The 19,270-nt window shown below is 41.6% G+C and overlaps 2 protein-coding genes across 2 annotated transcripts; one reads left to right on the plus strand and one right to left on the minus strand.

The window, feature by feature from the left end:
* The first annotated feature begins 194 nt into the window (after positions 1 to 194).
* Positions 195 to 7,241, plus strand: gdi1 (GDP dissociation inhibitor 1). The gene is made up of 11 exons (XM_034536519.1): positions 195 to 699; positions 1,574 to 1,681; positions 1,900 to 1,999; positions 2,196 to 2,330; positions 2,437 to 2,635; positions 2,837 to 2,968; positions 3,093 to 3,192; positions 3,322 to 3,493; positions 4,194 to 4,338; positions 4,477 to 4,531; positions 5,009 to 7,241. Exons 1-11 carry the CDS (start codon positions 655 to 657, stop codon positions 5,159 to 5,161), a joined length of 1,344 nt encoding a protein of 447 aa, XP_034392410.1. The 5' UTR covers positions 195 to 654; the 3' UTR covers positions 5,162 to 7,241.
* A 573-nt stretch (positions 7,242 to 7,814) lies between these two features.
* Positions 7,815 to 18,950, minus strand: itih6 (inter-alpha-trypsin inhibitor heavy chain family member 6). Its single transcript, XM_034536453.1, is given in 18 exon segments — positions 7,815 to 8,701; positions 9,388 to 9,517; positions 9,519 to 9,772; positions 9,879 to 9,992; positions 10,098 to 10,124; positions 10,260 to 10,307; positions 10,386 to 10,433; positions 10,549 to 10,566; positions 10,750 to 10,776; positions 10,903 to 12,489; positions 12,610 to 12,781; positions 12,906 to 13,022; positions 13,151 to 13,320; positions 14,014 to 14,261; positions 14,416 to 14,526; positions 16,109 to 16,263; positions 17,975 to 18,010; positions 18,709 to 18,950. Coding segments are annotated over 18 exon segments (3,633 nt in total). The 5' UTR covers positions 18,823 to 18,950; the 3' UTR covers positions 7,815 to 8,444.
* Between the last annotated feature and the right edge of the window lie 320 nt (positions 18,951 to 19,270).

Consider the following 19,270-nt stretch of genomic DNA (forward strand, 5'->3'; position numbering starts at 1 on the left):
GCCACATATGACGCATTGACTCTGTAACAGTGAACAAAAGAAAAAAAACAAGCAAGAAAATAAAAGTTTTTAAATGATGTTCTTTCTATTGAAAACGGGTCTGTTATCCTGACAGTCAGTGAAAACAACTCCCATCCAAACAGCTGTGGTGGCGGAGGGATACCACTGCGCCTACAACTGGAAAGGAAGGATAGAAAAGGGACAAATATATATTTAAAATTGCAAAAACATGTTGAACTCTAAACCAAAGTATGAAACGAACTACATATATACAAGGTCGCGTCATAACGCCAGCTCGAAGCGGGGTTTCCTATTACAGCCAGCTTTTCAGTGTGAGTCCATTGTGTGGCATGAGGAGGAGAATGCGCACTACTTTCCGACGCGCACTAACATTGTTCTAGAGCGCTCCACGATCAGGGCCATCTTTGGTCGTCCTCGCCGGTGACAGTGTGGACAGTTTATTCCATTGGTCATGAATGCCTAATGATTATTAAAACAATACCTAACTTTGAACGAGTCGTTTAAAGCACGCGGGCAGAGAAAAGTGAGCTCAAATCCCCTCTTTGTGTGGACTCGCTGGTAATTCCTTCCTTTAACACCCTTCATTTCTCGAGGCAAAAAAAGAGGGCGAGACGGGAAAGGCGGCGATACAACATGGATGAGGAATATGATGTGATCGTTTTGGGCACCGGACTCACAGTAAGTAGTCATACTTCATTTGCTTTTATTACACGGAAACGAAACAGATTGATTGTGCGAGCTTCCATCGGATTTATTTAAGCCATCTCTCATCTGTCCGAGCCCACAAGTGAAAGCCTCCTGCATCCCTGTGTGCTTGTGACATTAGAAGAGTGTTACAAGAAAATATATATATATATTTTTAAATGTACTTCGACATGCGTTTGCATGACAGGAAGCAAGCAGTGCGTCCAGGAGTTTAAAAAAAAAAAAAGTATTTTGTATTGTTCTCACAGCCGGCTCAGTGTTGTGTTACACCCAGTAGCATCTTTTAGGCGTAACCCCAGTGTGTCATGGTCCTCTTTGCATAGACAGGCCTCCATCCTGAGGTTGGCGCAGGCCTGAGCACGGGTTGAATACATGACTGAGCGTTTCACTTGTGCTCCCGTCGCCGCAATTCCCTTCAGTCATCGCACCCGATGGGGCGGAAATGTGCCCGATACATTTAATGAGATATAAATCCAGGTTTCTCGCGTGCACAGTTGACATTTTCCATAAACCATACTAGTTTTCTAACAGGTATCAAATATCCTTTTTGTGAATGCTAGCCATCATCATTTGTATTTTAATATGTGATAATGGCATGCGCATATTGTTCTACGTATAGACATTATCACACATATTATTACTGTTATTATTATTATTACTACAGTAGATACATGGATGATCCGATCTTGTCGCGCATGCGCACACCGTTCCTTCTCTCCTCCCCGCACCCTTGTGTCAAAACCTCTAAACTATCGTTCACGTCTTCTATTACATCTTTGGGAGAACCCTTTGCTAAGCAATGTTCAATCATTTTTACTTATTGACTTTTGAATCTTGTTTCATGCAGGAATGCATTCTGTCCGGGATCATGTCTGTGAACGGGAAAAAGGTTCTACACATGGACAGGAACCCCTACTATGGTGGAGAGAGCTCCTCCATCACCCCTCTGGAGGAGGTAAAGGGCCCCTTGGATCTATAAAAGCAATCAATATGTTTTATATCCCTCAGTACATCTCAGTTTATGTCCCGTGTCATTGTGCATCAGCTGCTGTTTTTATTGTCTTCATTTGTTCACCGCCGTATCCCCCGGAAATGTTTTGGCTTCTGTCATCTTCATGGATTTCATCCTCGCAGGATGTTGTTTATGTTTCCCTTTACTGTGGTTTTCTACAGCTGTACAAGCGCTTCACTCTTCCAGATAGTCCGCCCGAGTCAATGGGCAGAGGAAGGGACTGGAACGTTGACCTCATCCCCAAGTTTCTCATGGCTAACGGTCAGTCCCACATCACTGATTTGGTTTTGTCAAGAAATTAATATACTGAGGAGAGAGATGGACAATTAATAGATAATTGGTGTTACTGATAAGGCCCAGGAAAAGGAATTAACCAATCAGGCTACTTAAGGGGAACTGGCAGTCTCTGTGATGACAAATAATAAAATGTAACATGCGTTTGTCTGCGTGATTGCAGGTCAACTTGTGAAGATGCTGCTATACACAGAAGTGACACGGTACCTGGACTTTAAGGTAGTGGAGGGAAGCTTTGTCTACAAAGGCGGAAAGATCTACAAGGTGCCGTCGACCGAGACCGAGGCACTAGCCTCAAGTAAGTTGCTCAAATATGTCTACGTCTAAGATATTAAGAGTAAAGTATATAAATCACATTGAAGGGATCATGGACTACTTTAATAAGCCTTTGATTGAATTTCCAGATCTGATGGGAATGTTTGAGAAGCGAAGGTTTCGGAAGTTCTTAGTCTTTGTGGCCAACTTCGACGAGAATGACCCCAAGACCTTTGAGGGCGTGGACCCCAAAATCACAACGATGAGGGACGTTTACAAGAAGTTTGACCTCGGCCAGGATGTCATTGACTTCACTGGCCACGCCCTGGCCCTCTACAGGACAGATGAGTAAGAACAACAGCATGACGTCAAACATAAACTGCATTTATAATGTTAACATTATATACTGTAACAAAATAAACAAAATAATATACAAAACGGTATGTAGAATACCCTTTGGCTGTGAATATGCATAGAATTAGAGGTATCAAATTATTTCAGTTTATTCCTATTAATTATCTTCCTTTGTTGTCTACTCTTCTTCTTCAGCTATCTTGATGTTCCCTGTTTGGAGACGATCAATCGTATCAAGCTGTATAGTGAGTCGCTGGCACGGTATGGGAAGAGCCCCTATCTCTACCCTCTGTATGGTCTGGGAGAGCTGCCACAGGGATTTGCCAGGTTATTGTTAATATATATTCTATATATAGTGCTTTATTATATATTCCAGCTGGTCTTTAATAGTAAATACAAAAGTACTAACCCACTCCATGATTTAACTATTCTTATTCACCTGTCATTTTAGATTGAGTGCAATCTATGGAGGGACCTACATGCTGAACAAACCAGTGGATGAGATAGTGATGGAAGATGGCCATGTGATTGGAGTGAAGTCTGAGGGCGAGGTACGCTGATTTATTCTCCATGATTATGCAGATTTACAATCAGTCATTCCGTTTATTCAAGCAGAGGTGATACAAAAAGTAAGTCCTTTGAGATGCTCCATGCGCGTTGCTGTGTCATTCCTGCTGCAGGTGGCCCGTTGCAAGCAGCTCATCTGCGACCCAAGCTACATCACGGACCGCGTCCGGAAGGCGGGTCAGGTGATCCGGGTGATCTGCGTCCTCAGCCACCCCATCAAAAACACTAATGACTCCAACTCCTGCCAGATCATCATCCCTCAGAATCAAGTCAACCGCAACTCGGGTAAGGATTATTGTCACTGTTTGACTGGCCAGCTAAATAGTCGAGTTTAGTTCTTAGACATTGTAGCAGGAAGACTAATTACAAAGATGCCCTTTCTGTTAAATGTAATTGATTTGATTTTAAGCTCCGGAGATATCAAGGAGCACTCTTATGACGATTAATCAAGTATGCATATTTCCAAAAGTGAAACAGGCCAATTTGGTTACCCCCCATAGCTTTTAGCTCTTTAGCAAAAAAGGTCATAAATCCTGAGCGCTAAAACATTTTGAATATTCACGTGATAGCATTTTAAAAAAAGTTTTAAAACTAAAAGCAGCGATAATAAATGTTGTTATATCAACATTTCAACCTGGATCACTTTCACTGCTCTCATCAGCTTGTTTCCAGATGCAGCGAACTGTTCTCAGGAAAAAAGCTAAAATAATCTGCTGTGCCAGCACCACATGACAGACAAAGTGACTAGATGATGAATATAAACAAAGAGTATGAACATTGGAGGTGGCCAAAAACATCACTATAAAGAAATGTTAATGTTTCTCATTGTCTGCTGGGAGCATAAATAAGCAACTGTTTGGGGGGGATAATACGGTAGTGTTGTGTGTACAGCTTGTTTCCACTGCCTCCAAGTGGCCCCAAAAAGCCCAGTTAATGCAGCATTAAGACGTCTTGTCTCCTCTTAACCCTTCTGTCAACTCTCCAGACATCTACGTGTGCATGATCTCCTATGCTCACAATGTGGCAGCCCAGGGGAAGTACATTGCCATCATCAGCACCACAGTGGAAACCAGCGAGCCCGAGGCTGAGATAGAGCCGGCCCTGGAGCTGCTGGAGCCCATCGACCAAAAGTCAGCATTTTAACAATTCATGCATTTATGGTTTTACAAACAAGCCGGCTATAGAACTAAACATATACAAATAATAAAATAAAAGAAGCCCTATGATAATACTTGTTAATGGAGTTTGTTTTTTGTTTCTTTCGACAGGTTTGTGGCTATTAGTGACCTTTACGAGCCCACAGATGATGGTACTGATAGTCAGGTAAGAGAAAAAAAAAGGTTTAAGTTTCCTGACAAAAACGAAATGCTGTTGAGTGGAAACCTAGATTGTCCAAAACTGTTTCTTTGCAAAAGTAGCACACTGTGACCTAGAAAGTTGGCATTGTGTCTTTATACATGTTCAGATACTTGCATGTGTATTTATATAAGCTCATATAGAGTTAGAGGTCACATCGCTAGCTAACTATGCTAGCCTCCTCAGCAGACGCTTTATCCATAATCACAATGTTACCATCATCTCCTCTAATAGAATAAGATATATTCTAATGGGTTGACATTCATGACACAGAGTGAGATTAAAGTAACATGGTGAACTTTGTAAACATTACCTGCTAAACGTCGGCAGGTTAGCATTGTTTCTGCGAGCGTGTTAGCATGCTGACGTAAGCATTTAGCTCAGTTCACAGAGCCGCTAGCAAGGCTGTAAATTCTCACTCCTGTTTTTTGGTATCTTTCCCAGGTCTTCGCCTCAAGGTCCTATGATGCCACGACTCATTTCGAGACCACTTGCAACGACATCAAGGACATCTACAAACGTATGACGGGCAGCGACTTTGACTTTGAGAACATGAAGCGCAAACAGAACGATGTGTTTGGGGAGGATGAGCAGTGAGTGGGTAGAGGGGCTTCCGAGAGAGGGCGGGGCCGGGAGAGGAGGCGGGGCGAAAGAGTGCGGCAGCGCTCGTGGTAGAGGGCCTTTAAAAACAAATGGGTGGGAGCGAGGCGGATGGGGTGTGTTCCTGAGCTCTGCCTGCCCTCAGCCGTTTGCCTCCTTTTCCTCACGTCCCTCTCTCTCTCTTGAAACACGTTCAAACACATAAATGATCACAAACACACACGCACACACACATACACATACACACACAGCGTATAAATACTCACAATCCTTATCTCTGTCACTGAAAAGCAGGGTTGATATGGTCTTTCATTCCATTGTAGAATTTACAGTATAATCATGTCTTAACTATTATCATTATAGGTGAATTTATTACTTGTTGGCAATTTTCCACGCATTTCATTCTTTCTGTAACGTCTTTCTCCTCTTGTCAGAGGTTGGGTGGATGGAAGATTGATGGGATTGAGAGGTCTGAACCGAGAGATCTGTAATGGCTTAGTGTAGAATCCTCTGGAAGGGTCTCCTCCAGTTGACATGCATGCATCTTTTACACACAGTAGTATTGTACATAGACTTAAAATGACACTGCGGTATGAAGGCTGGACCATTCCACACATCGCTCCTGTCAACCCTGCTTTCACTTTTCCTCTAACTTGGTCTTTTACCTGTTTCTCGTCAAAAGACGCCACTCCTATTTTCTTTTGCGAAATCTGTTGGTCAGGCGAAAAAAAAATAATGTGATGAAAAATTACATATAAATGGGCTGTTCTGTCAACAGTTCTCACTTTGCAATGCTGTCGTGTTCCCTGTGCTAGCAGGCAAGCTAACCAGTGGCTAATAACTGTCACCCACCCACCCACCCCCCCTGACCCCAAAAAACTGTTCCTTTGTTTATCTCTGTTTGTGTGATGTTAATTTTGAATTTGAATAGTTTACTTTCTAACATTTTTAAATTATTGGAGAGTTTTATTTCTATATATTTGGTGTTCATTTCACTGGCTGAATTTATGAAGTTTACAGATCTGAGGTTGAAACTGTGGTCTTCAAGTGCAACATTGAAAAAAAAGGGAATGTCTGAAACAAAAGAGGCATGGAGAGGATTTTTTTCTAGTGTTAGGCGAGGCTTTCTATGAAGTATTCGGAAGGATTTGGATTGAGCGATGAAAAACTAATTGATTACGGCAAATTGAGATGTGAGGAAGTGTATCGTCGTGGGGAAAAGAGTGTATGTAGGAAATGTTTTGGATTTTTGGAAAGTTTCACTTTTGAGTGAAGAGGAGGAAGACTGAATATTCGGCACATAGTGAAAGCACCAGATTGTGTCTTGGTTGTTTCAACCCTTGTGTATGTCATTTAGGTAAGTCATTCCCTGGGGGACTAAATCCTATGGAACATTGTAGTTGTTAAATAGAGGGAAAAGCTGGATATTCCCATAACTTTCAAAGACTTTGTAGCAAAAGTATGGAGCCACAGTTGCAGGTGCTGCCCCACCAGAACGAACCAAGATGCTTTTATTTGGTTTTAGCCTTAATTTGGGGTCTTATTAAAATGTTTGGGCCCTTTCAACAGTTGACTGCTTTGTTTTAACTAATCGTTAGTGGCAGGTCGGTCTAGTGCCAAAAATGGTGCCGCTGTTATTGGCAAAAGTTGCTGGAAAGTTAAAAGTACAGTTTGTTGGTGTCTGTTGCTCTGCAGATCAGACTGAACGCTATAGAAGTGATATTGTATTCTATTAGGGCTGTTATTGTACACCTGAGTGGGGGCAGTCCTCATATCTCTGCAGTGCACGTTCACGTTCAGCCAGGATGATCTGTGGCTTGTTACATCAACAACAAACAGATGAGACAGCCCGATCGGTTTCTTTAAAACACTGAAGCAGTTCCATCTCACTTCACCCACCACAAGTCCCCGAGCAACTCTAAACAAAGCTGTCCTGTGTTTGGGGTGTTCACGTGTCTTATTGTTATGCTCTATTTATTTGAATTTCACTGACGTATGGCGGAAAGGTTTATGTCAAATGTTGAATATGCTATGCTATTAGATTCTGTTCCGATGATAAAAATGAATTTTAAAGTGATGCACTCAGAAATTCTTCTTCGTTTTTGTTTGTTATTTGCTGTGTCATGTGTTACATTCACCTTATTCAGTGTTGCATCATGATTTAATATGATTATTAGCATTCCTAAGAAACCGGTTTTGAAGGAAGAATAAAAGCTTAAGCTGAATTTAAAATCTATACAGCTGTTCGTTCGCGCTGTGCATCTTTCAGCACTGTGTGTGGTCTTCATCCTGGAAACAGGTTGTCTGATAAAAACTGGAATACTGTTTACTTTTTGAATATAGACATATCTGAAGCCCTCCCTCCCCTGCCCTTCCTCGGCATCAGATACTGTCATCTCTTTTTATTTATTGAAAACAAAAGCTTCATGTGTGGTTGTACTGTTTTAATTTCCATCCAGTTTGGCATTTTTGGAAACCACTATTGACAATATCCCTTGAAATTGACAAAAGAAATAGTTCAGGCTGAGTAGTAGAAAACTGACTGTCGTTGTTTGATCACTAGTTTGTGAGCAATGCCTAATGTCTTGTGTAACAAATAACATGAATTAAACTATGAATGAAATAATAGAAAAATAAAAAGCACATGGCAAACCTGGAAAGAGCCTGATTTTGTTTTGTGTACCCTCTATGAAATCACAATATCCCGGTGAGTTTTGAGGGAGGAGTATCTACACATACATAAAATAATATTTTATATACACTTGTACTAGAAAAATACAACTTACGAAATGATACAGTTTTAATAATTACAAGGCTTCGCATAATAATCATTCCAAGACAAAACAGAAGAATAATCTAATAAACATCTTTGAAGTCGTGGACAGAGTTATTAGTGTGCAAGACATTTTGGAGCGAGCACAAACTGCTGCAGCATAGATGGACATTTTGTGGTTGCCATGCAAACATGAGAGAGACTCTGTCAAAGATACACAGAGCTTGAATCCAAATCAAATTCACTGATGGAGGACAACCACATCGTTCAGTCCTTGATTATATTTGCCGAACCATACATCCTCATTACTCTTATAACATGTCACCCCCTCTTTTCCTCTATTGTAACCACACCTGTGTTCCACTGCTCCCTACAGAATATTAGACAATGTGTGGCCACTTTTCATTTTATCCTCACATAGTCCCAATTCTTGCTCATCATTTGTCCAATAACCGTACCTGAGCTGTGCAGCCGAGAGGCAACGAGGCGGAGCCGACTCAGCTAGAATTACACATGATCCACCACGTAGCTCTCATATGGATGACCCAGTAGTCTCTCTACCTCTGCCTTTGGCACCACCCAACACTTGCCCATGTGGCGTTTCCGCACTGTGTCTTTCAGCGTCTTGTCCTGCAAGGTGACCCGCATTTTCTCTGATCCCCACCTCAGGATCCCCGCGGATGAAATGGCTTCATTGTGCATTGCGCCTCCACCCAGATAATCTTTCACCGCTCTGACGCTCATGTCAGCGTGCTGAAACTGGCCTGTAGGCAGACAAAGGTGGAGAGTAACTGTACTGTACATATAGAACAGAGCTACTTGTACTTAAGTATTTCAATTTCATGCTACTTTATATTTCTTTTAGAGGGAAAATATTGTATTATTTATATTTATCTGACAGTTTACTTTTAAAATGTTACCTATAAAACCTCAAATAAGATTACAAAATACTCTTAAACACCTTAACTAGTGGTTTCCAACCTTTCTCCTTTAAACCTCTGAGGTAATTGTATTTAAATAAATGTTTGAGTTAAAAGTGTCCAATGTTTATGTAAAAGTTAAAATAAACATTTTATAGCTTAACTTTTTTTTTCCTGCTGTATCTCATGTCCCGTCACATTTAAACCAAGGGCTTGACCCTAGGTTGGGATCCATTATATTACATTTTTACCACAGCTACTTAACTGTATATGAAGAAGTCAAAATCAGCTTCAACAGCAATTTGCTATTACTGATGCGTCAATATAACAATCAAATAATGTCATATATAATAACATATCAGTCACGGGACATTTTTCTGCATGATGAGTACTTACTTTTACTTTACTTTTACTTTACCTTTGACACTTAAAGTACATTTGGATGATAACAGTGCTGTAGTCCACTCGAGTAGGAATGAAGGACAGTGAGCAGCATACAAAGAATCAGTGAAGAGCAGATGTGTACATACCCAGCAGGCCTTGGGTTGAGGCAGACAACCCCCGTCCATCTGTGATGTAGAAACCCAGGTGAGCCATCTGTAGGTAGCTGGGGTGTTCATAATGATGGAACATAACCAGGAACCGCACACCCGTGTTCAGGCTCAATCCAGCAGCTCCGATGATTGTCCACAGTGACCGTCACACCCTGCCTCGCCACGGACCCTTGCTGATTGATGGGAAGAGTATCCCGCCCTTCCCCTTCCACCACTACAGCGTCCAATGAGAGGGTGATCATGATGTCGCCAGAGCCGCCTGTAACTGAGGAAATGGTGAGCCGGTCGAAGTAAGTTCGGGGGCGGTCTTCTACACCGTGCTTGGAGGGAGCTCTCATTAGGTGGCCGTCAACAATGATGCCTTCAGGAGAAAGGGAGCACACATTTAGTAATATACTTATTTCGTCTTAGTAACAGATGATCTTCACACACCTCACTGAAATGAGAGATATTATGTCGAAGCATACCTCTCTCTGGTTCCTCCAACAGCCTGAGAACGTCATTGGCTCTTCCGTCGACTGTGAAACACAGGTTCTGATGCAGCTTTGGCAGCTGGACCACAAAATGAGGATCTCCATCAACTACAACGCACCACATTTGAGCATTAATACAACACAGGTACATGAAAATATGAACATGTATTTGGCATTGTAAGTGAAAATATGGAAAAATATTAAGTTCTTGACCTGATGAGGAGAAGACCCGGACGGGTGCTCAATCTGGAGGGAGCACCATCTAAAAGCACAAGACATTCAACTAGAGGAAGTCTTCCTCACTCCCAAACACTGAAATCAATGACAGGTCTACACAGATAGTAGTAGACCTGTAGTCTCTCTGCAATAAATTACGTATTACTGAATACTTACCAAATGCTTCAGAGTCTGCTGTGTCATCCCCTAGAAATAAATCAAGAATTTTTTTTTTACGGTCCTGAAAAGCATAGTATGACCTCTAATAAGCATTTGAAAACTTACAGGCATCATAGTTGAGATCGTAGTCATAGTCATAGGTTGCATCATAGTCTGGGAAATGGAGGCAAGCATTGAGAATCGAAGTTCAGTTCTCGTTCGGCGATCATGAGGGAATTTAAAATGTACAGAGAACAAACGTATAGCAAGCATTAGAAGTCATACTCACCTTTTACAAGGTCGATATCTATAAGAGATCAAACATTAGATTGATTTATATTCAGTTCCAATGCTGTTGTGTAGCTGACTATCATGGTATATCTCAAACAAATAGCCATCAGAGTATATTATTACATTCATTCATTTAAATTTAAAATTCAGAACAAAAAGTGGTCTGTCCCTGAAATAAAAAGAGAAAATTAACTTTCACCTTTTCTTTGAATGAAAGTAGAGACATCTGTGGAGAGATAAGTAACATTCAATAAGGAAAAAATATACAAAAGTCTGCCTTCATGATGTTCAGCTTGAAACTTGATTGATGATTGCAGATTAGACTCAACAGACGAATCAGAGCATAACCTACCCAGAAGCCCTGCTGCTTCCCACAGGCGTGGCCCATCTGTCACACCAGGCATAGGAGCAAAGGTGGCCGACACAAAGGTTGCGATGCTCAGTTCTGTGTTGTTGTCATCCACAGCTGGAGCTGGTGCCGGGGTGGGAGAGGTGAGCTCGGGCAGAGCGGTGGGGATTTCAGGCACATCTGGAGCAGATGTGGTGGCGTTTTCTGCCTCTGCGGAGGGCACATTCTCTTTCACCGGAGGCAGAGCCGTCCTCGCTGTATTGGGCTGAGGGGTGAGGGGTTTCCCGGGCAGAGGAGCAGGGTCGGTTCTCACCGAGCTGAGCGCAGGTGTGGCGCCGGTGGTCAACGTTAACATTGTGGTGGTCTTTGTGGTGGAGGGCGTGGTTGTTTTCAAGGTTTTGGGCTGCGGGGTGGACACTTTTCCAGGTGCAGGGGGTGGCGCAGTTTTTAGAGCATTCAGCAGAGAGGTGGGTATCTTACCGACAGGAGGAGGAGAGGCCGTTTTGGATTCATTGTTGGAAGGAGTGGGCTTTTTACCCGAGAATGGAGCTGGGGCAGTTTTGACAGAGCTGGGACTGGTAGTTGTTGAGGTTTTCTTAGATGGTGCTGTTTTTGCTGTAGAAGTTGGTGATGATATTTTTTTAGTTTGCTTTGGAGGTGGCTGGGGAGGGTCTGTTTTTTTTTTTTCAGACCTGGGGATAGAAGGTGAGCTGGGCTTCTTTGCAGGACCAGCAGCTAATATTTTAGTGGCGGTAGTGGTCGTTGCTATCGTGGTTGTAGTGGCTGCAACGGTGGGTTTTATGGTGGTTGGAGTTTGAGCTGCTTCATCTACGTCTGGCTTAACTACAACTAAAGAAGTGACTGGTGTTACAAAGTTATACTTGAGGGACAGGTTGGTGGCCTTCTCTGCCAGTAACCGTTGAGTTGCAGGGTCAGTAGCATTCAGTTTGGCCAATAACAACTCTTTGATGGTGAAATACGCCCAAAGACGACGCACAAAACTGGATATTCCTTTTAAACCTCCCGAACAATCTAGTGATTCTGCACTCCCATTGGTAATCAACACATCGTTCTCTAACTTGACCCGCTGCTTTAAATCCGTGGCGGACATTGACACCTTGAAGTCGTTGACTCCTGGTTTGACCCTCCCAGCCACCACCAACTCCGAACCTTGGAAGTAATTCGGGAACAGGGCGTGGGTGATGTCAAACGCCTGATCGTCCAGGTACGACAGCTGGATGTCTGATAACAAAGGGCTAGCTACTTCATCAAAGAAGCCCTTCAGCTGCAAAGCTGCATCAGCATCCTCATAAACCATCCTCGCCACGCCACGGTTATCCAGAGACAGGCGTTTCAGGAGGAGGAAGTCTGCATCGTCTCCAAAGGCAAGGCCAAACAGAGACGAGGAGCCCAAAGCTTTCTTGGCGTTGCTAAGGATGGTGTCACCAGCTGTTACTCCGATGGTTGCCTCCCCATCAGTAAGGAAAATTACCAGAGGGACACGACGAGATGAGAGGTGGTTGGTAGAGACGGAGGATGGAGGGTTGACAAGCTGGGCAGCCGACAGCAGAGCTGCATTGATATTGGTCCCTGATACAGAAGAGTGGATTAATCAGTTTTGAAGGAAGAGAAAAAACAATAAGAAAGCTTGATACGATAATCACCTTGACCACAATGCCACAACTCAAACAGTATCACATTTCAACTCACATCCTTCTGCAATAATCCTCTTTACAAAGTCTTTGGCATCTTGTACATTTTGCCGAGTCGCTCGGACTGTTCGTCCTTTCTTCCAGGTGTGAACCTTGTCTGAGAAGGTGATGATATTGAAGTGGTCTGCCTCTCTAAGGTCCCCGAGAATGGTGCCCATGGCCTGCTTGGTCTACTGACAACAAATATTAGAATTATTGACAGAAAATACACATTATCTTTGCAGAACATTGTTATACATTCGCAAATTCTCTCATCGTAGAACCATACGAGTCCATGAGGTTTGTCCACTTTACCTGTTTTATCTTAATGCCTATCATTGAGCCACTGACATCGATGACAAATATAACATCCTTCGGAACCACAGGAAGCCCTCTGGGTGCGAAGTAGTGCACAAAGTAGCCATCATATACCTGAGAGAAATTAAATAAAAAATAAATGGGGGAGAGGACAACTTTTACTGTTACCAATGACACATTTCTGTATTGTGACAAATACTCATGTCTATTTGACAAGCCGGGCATAATCAGATGCTCCTGACCTGGACTTCGCCCATGAGATCTCTGAGGTCCACATCATACTGGATGATGAAGTCTGCGTTAAGACCTTTGGAGGAGATGTTGTTCTGTTGCTGTAGAGTGGGACTGTAGCGAACCCGAGCACAGCCAGCGCTATGTTCAACATGAGTGGAGGCAGGCGCATCTGCATCGCCTGTAGGAAAGTAGCATCCATGTGGCAGTTATTAGAAATGTTTTTAAAAAAAAATTACAACATTTATACAAAAGGAATAGCTCGATATTATGGGAAATGGGCTTATTTTCTAGATACCCAGACTGTACGGTACAAGTAAAGCACCCATAACGTTATCTCTTGGTTGTTAATAAATTGTTTAAAAAAATTGTTTAAAAAAATTGTTTAAAAAAATTGTTTAAAAAAAGACGGGTTTCATGGCAACCTTACGGTTCCAACAAGGCTTTGTTACCTGGAGAAGAGCCGGTCCAGCTGTTTCCATGTTTCTATTCCCTATGCGGAGCTAAGCTTACCAATTATATTTACTGTAAAAATGTGGCATTAATATTCTAATCTAACACTCCTGGAAAAAGTATATATGATTATTTCCCAAAATATTATGAATATATAAACTATTCCTTGAAACATCAATGTCAATCAACACATTGTTATTACTTCTCTAATCAAGTGTTTCAAGGTGGAAGTCTCTTGAGATTCCTTAAAGCTTTATACAGTCACTGCTCTTAACACCTGATGGTATAGGTACAAGGCTGGGGACCTGAACCTTAAACAGTGCAGCAGCATTGAAGGTTGATTTTCTCCTTTGAAAGTTGTTCATCCTGATTCTAAAAAAAGACAGGTAATAGCTCATTTATATTTATAGCCATATTGTACCTTGAGCAGTGTTGGAGAGCAGGCGGCTCGTCTTGAGAGGAAAGGCTTTGATGAAACTGATGCCCGTCCGCTCCGTTACACTGACATCTAACGTGAGGTTCTGCACAGGCTGTCCTGGCCTCAAACCCAAAAATAAGCTCATAGCGGCCGAGTCGAGAGGCAACAGCTCCTCGTAGGACAGGGAGAAGGACATCCGAGCTCCTGACGGCACGCTGACTGCCACACGGAACTTTTCAATCTCCCTCTCTCTGGAACGCAGCAGAGTAAGAGGGGAGCAAATCTCACACTATTGGATTGGATGTCAGTCTCCTCTGATGACATTGCAAAAGAAACAGATTTAACATTCAGAAATGTTGTTTTTGTGGAAGTTAAAGAAAAAAGAAAAGGAAACCTGGGACTGACTTTGTGGCAACAAGTCCAGCTGTTTTTCCTTGCTTCTTAGCAGCATCGTACATTTTCCTGGCAGCGGCTCTTTCCTTCACCTGGGCCACATACACCTTGCCATTGGAGGTGCTGATGGGATAGAGGAAAGAGGAGGAAGAAACAGCTTTCTGTGTGAGTCACAGTAGCCAGATTATATTTCAGCCAGAAACACGCCATGGCCTCCATTGAGTTGTTGAGCGTGATTTACTGTATTTTGCTGCTTGTATTTCCAGAGCGATCACAAAGTCGCTTCACAAACACGCTCAACGCTTGTTTACAAATGGAGTTTATAACATGTAAAGGGGAGGTGGGGGTCATAAACAGGGCGAGCGGAAAAGTGTAATTTCCTTCTAAAAACAGCAATAATGAAGAGAGATCTTGCAGGCAGATGACGCTCCGAGGGAGCGCCGCTGTCGGCTACACCCACTAAAATCCCAACCAAAACCACCACTCCAAAGTGGGATCCAATTCACACAGTGCACGTCCTAGACTTCGGTGACCACTGATGTCACGTGACAAGGTGCTAAATTAAGGTCAAGTCCTTTGAACAATATATCCAAAGAGAAAAATAACATCAAGGGCTAACTCAAATAAACCCACTGGCTTCAACAGGGTCTTGTTTGAGAAACTGAGCAGAATGGCAAGAGTGGAAAATGGAGGCGCTTGTATTTATATGTGTGGCTGGCTGAGAGGGGGTGAAGGAACGTGTGTCCATCAGTGACCTACACACAGAACACAGAGTTCTTAGTTAGACACAGAAATGCCAAAGACTTAACGCAACACATTTGCCACAGCTTTTCGCCCCCCCCTTTGGGGTATTTGGTGATGTGCAGACGACTGTAGACGACTGAGAAAATGTGTGTGTGTGTAAGAGTGCGTGTCAATGAAAGACAGAAGTGAAGGATTATGGTTGTAAAAGAAAATCCTGTACTCCAGACTCACACATACTTAAAAAAAATCGAAGTCTACATCCACCTCCATGTAGGCACGCATACATACAGTGGATGTAGGCATGTGTGTGTGTAGCGTATCTAAACTGGCAGGCTGCCTTAGTAAACTGTGCGGGGGAGAAAAGAGGGACTGGCAAACTCCTGTCATTTTCTCTATTAACGTTCTGACTTGCACTTACAAAGCCAGGTATTCATCTGCCCTCAGGGTCCCCCTCCTCCTGACCTGCTTCCGCTCCCAAATCCAGCTCCAGGTTTGGTGTTTGGCCTGCAATGTTGACTTATTTGTCTTGTTTATATATAGCATTTTTTGAAAGAGAGCGCTCAGCTAACCCTCTTGGTAATCAAAATTATGCATTTTTCCTCTGGACCGGATTTCTAGTTCCTGACATAATTCTTCTGAAGTTTTATTTCTGGATGCTGCCCGTACATTACTTTTATTTATTTAAATTTCTCACCATATTGAAAGTTAATATTATATATACAGGCAAGAAATAATATTTCCTGTCAACACTTTCGATACCCCATTTACTGTGAGGAAATACCATCCAAAACACAACGTGAATGAAATAAGTATCGGTTGCATTTCCTGACTTTCCCAGTGATTTTAGAGATTAAAAGTAAAGGAAATTGAGAGACAGACACTCAAATAAGCAAATAAACAAATACAGGATGTAGTGATATAGAAACACTGTATCCTGTAGAAGAGAAAGATGGTGACTTACATGGTGAAGTTGGAGATGAAAGCAGAAGAAGGAAGGTCCACCTCAAAGGCAGCCTCCTTGGTGATGGGGAGCTGGTTCCATATTGAACTCTGGACTGTGGTAATAGCGTATCGGGACACCACTGAACACTTCACATGGTAGTCTGTCACCTTCAGCTAGTGACATCACAAATACATGTATTCAAAATATTACTTAAGTCAAATGTATCAGCAAAATGGATCAATCAAAAGAAGAAAAAAAATGTCTGTCGGTTTTGTTTATCATGAAATGTTGGGATTAATAGTACATTATGTTGCATTTTACTGCTGTCGATGTTTATGGTTGTGTTAATTTGAACTAATTTAACCGTTGGGTCGTTTCATTTACAGCAATGCATCATATTCTGTAAGATCATGATATGTTTGTAGCATCGCTGTCTCTATTACTTTGGCTTTGTGATGCATTATCCAGCTGATCCAAGAAGCTTTTTAAATTGTTTATTTAGATTAAGAAGTAGGAAGATCTTCTCAGCACATAAAGAAAACACTTCATCTATCAGTTTATCACAGGAGTTACTGTACATTGTTTCCAATGGGCAGGGAGTGTATGAAAATATGGAGTCTGAACAGTAACTAAAGCTGTCAGACAAATATAAAAAGTACAATATTTATCTCTTAAATGTAGTGCATTAGGTTGCATTACATATAAGTACTCAAGTAAAGTGCAGTACCTTGAATTTGAACTTAAATACAGTACTTGAGTAAATGTATTTATCTACATTCCACCACTTTCTGTATGACTGTCATCCTCACAGATCATAACTAGGGGTTCATGACACATACACAGACCAGCTATCAGGTATGACTACCAGACAACCATGTGTGCGTACTTAAACCCACCACCCTTACACAAAGCTTAGTATAGGGACCCCATATCACGGTTTGCCCTACAACACAAAGCACGGCGTCTCCGTCCACCTCGTGTTTACTCGGGTAACGTCGGCCTGCCGAGACCAATCTGGTCAGCGCGGGCCACATTACTGCATGATGAGGAGACGGGCAGGAGGAAGAGAGCCACATCAGACCCACAGCTCACTGGTATTTAGGAAGGCTGTGGTTTGTGCTATATAAACCAAATTACTGTACGCTTGCAGAGGATTGCTTCACAGTTAACCTTGATGCAAACTGAGGGGACAACACAGTGGAGCCACTGATGATCCCCTGAGAGGTGCTGTTGGTTGTGTTCCTGTCTGTGAAGCTCGTTCTGAGAGTCACTTTGTATCAGTGGTGGAAAAAACTAAGTACTTTTACTCAAGTACCGTTGTTACAAGCCCATTTTATGATTCTTTTTTTATGTCCACTACATTTCAGAGGGAACATTGTACTTTTTACTGCTCTACATTTATTTGACACTTTTTAAAACATTATTTATCATTAAAAAAACAACAACATATGAGCAGTTTAAAAAATACAATTTGTTTAAGATTAAGTGGCTGATATAGCTTGGCCCAATTGCCATGTCTCTAGTAGCTGTTGACTTTTTCTCTCTAAACTTGTCAGATGCTTTAGTTTAAATAATGGTTTGGATTGTGTATGCTAACATTTAACAGAACAAATCTAATATTAGAGAAAAGTCTAATATATTAATAGAAATGTGTGTAACAGACCTTTACAAATATATATATATATATATATATATATATATATATATATATATATATATATATTATATATATATACATATATATATATAAATATAATTTTCTCATAGATGTAAATCATGTTTAACAGGAGTAAATAAAGGGATAATCTCTTATTTATCTTATACAATTGGATAAATAGCTGGTATTTTATGTAACACATATTTATGTAAAAAAAAAAAACTCACCACTGCTTTTGTTGGTTTGCTTTGATGTCTTACTCTCTGGGAAAGAAACAAGCAATTACATCAAGTGCATTTTGCAAAATGTGCTTTTAATTAAACCCAATGGCACAATGTCATGATGCAGACTGTATTAGTACCATTGTTTGTTCAAAATGTTTTGTTTTTAAAGTAATCTCCACAAATTGCCTATTTTGGGTCAAAATAGCCTGAATTAAAGCCATTCATGAATGAAGTGAAGTGGAACTGGAAATAAATGCTTTCACTGTATACAGGGCCAGTGAGGGTTGCACGGTTTGCTTTCAAATGTTAATGTTGCACACAAGTCATTTCTGTGTCAATACATTACCACATACGGTGGTCATTGCTGGGAATTTAACATACACATTAAAGTTAACGAGTGGAAACCATTTACAGGTAAACATATAATTCATATAATTGATGTAAAAAAAAAAAAATAGCACAATTTAATATGTTTGCACTAAGTGAGACACTGTACTGGTTGTATTTGAGCTGTTGAAGGACTTTTATATCTCTAAGAATGTTGCAGACCAATCAACCAAACATTTGTGATATAGGAGTTGAAGTTCAGTTATTATTGTTTACACTTTATGTATCATTATTGTTACACTGTTCTCCTGCCTTGATTCAGCCTGGTTTAACAGAGGGGGTTGTTTAAACAAAAAAGTGGCACAAATTGCAACAATCAATGAAAAAGGGTAAATAAAAGGACAATATACCTGTAAAAGATAATCTGCTCCCAGGTTTGCTTCGTAATCCTTTGATAATCCCTCTTGCACATAGAAAGTGATGAACACTAGAATGCACTGAATCTTCAAGTTCATCATGTCCATAGTAATTCAGGTTTTAGACTCCAAGGTGAAGTGGTCTCACGTTGTCAGCAGGACTGAGGAAGCTCGAGCAGCAGGACGCTGTGCACATACTTCACATTTTACACAAGTTATGTGGTGCAAGGGGCAGTCGTTCCCCCTCCCTCACCTCGGCTTAATTTAAAACGGCTCAACTGCAGTGAGAATAAAACGTGTTCTGATAATTGTTAAACATCCGTCAGATGTTGAGGGGAAAAAAGAAAAGAAAGCAAAGATGGCGAAAAAAAAGAAAAGCGTGAAGCTCAGTCAGAAGGTTGCGTGCGTCCCGCTCGGCTTGAAGAAAGCAGCACCCAGCTTGCATTCATGCATACTGGAAATTTCACAGACTGCTGCCACTGAGTTGCACGAGAAACGAGGGATTTTTAACCCCCGCTCGGCTATTTGGGGAAAATACCCCACCAAAACACCACCA

This window comes from Cyclopterus lumpus, chromosome 7 (assembly GCF_009769545.1).
Source record: "Cyclopterus lumpus isolate fCycLum1 chromosome 7, fCycLum1.pri, whole genome shotgun sequence".
Classification (NCBI taxonomy): Eukaryota; Metazoa; Chordata; class Actinopteri; order Perciformes; family Cyclopteridae; genus Cyclopterus; species Cyclopterus lumpus.

Coding starts and splice junctions, on each gene's coding strand:
- gdi1 (XM_034536519.1), top strand. CDS start 655: ATGGATGAGGAATATGATGTGATCGTTTTGGGCACCGGACTCACA. Junction 700..1,573: donor TTTTGGGCACCGGACTCACA/GTAAGTAGTCAT, acceptor TGTTTCATGCAG/GAATGCATTCTGTCCGGGAT. Junction 2,331..2,436: donor GACCGAGGCACTAGCCTCAA/GTAAGTTGCTCA, acceptor TTGAATTTCCAG/ATCTGATGGGAATGTTTGAG.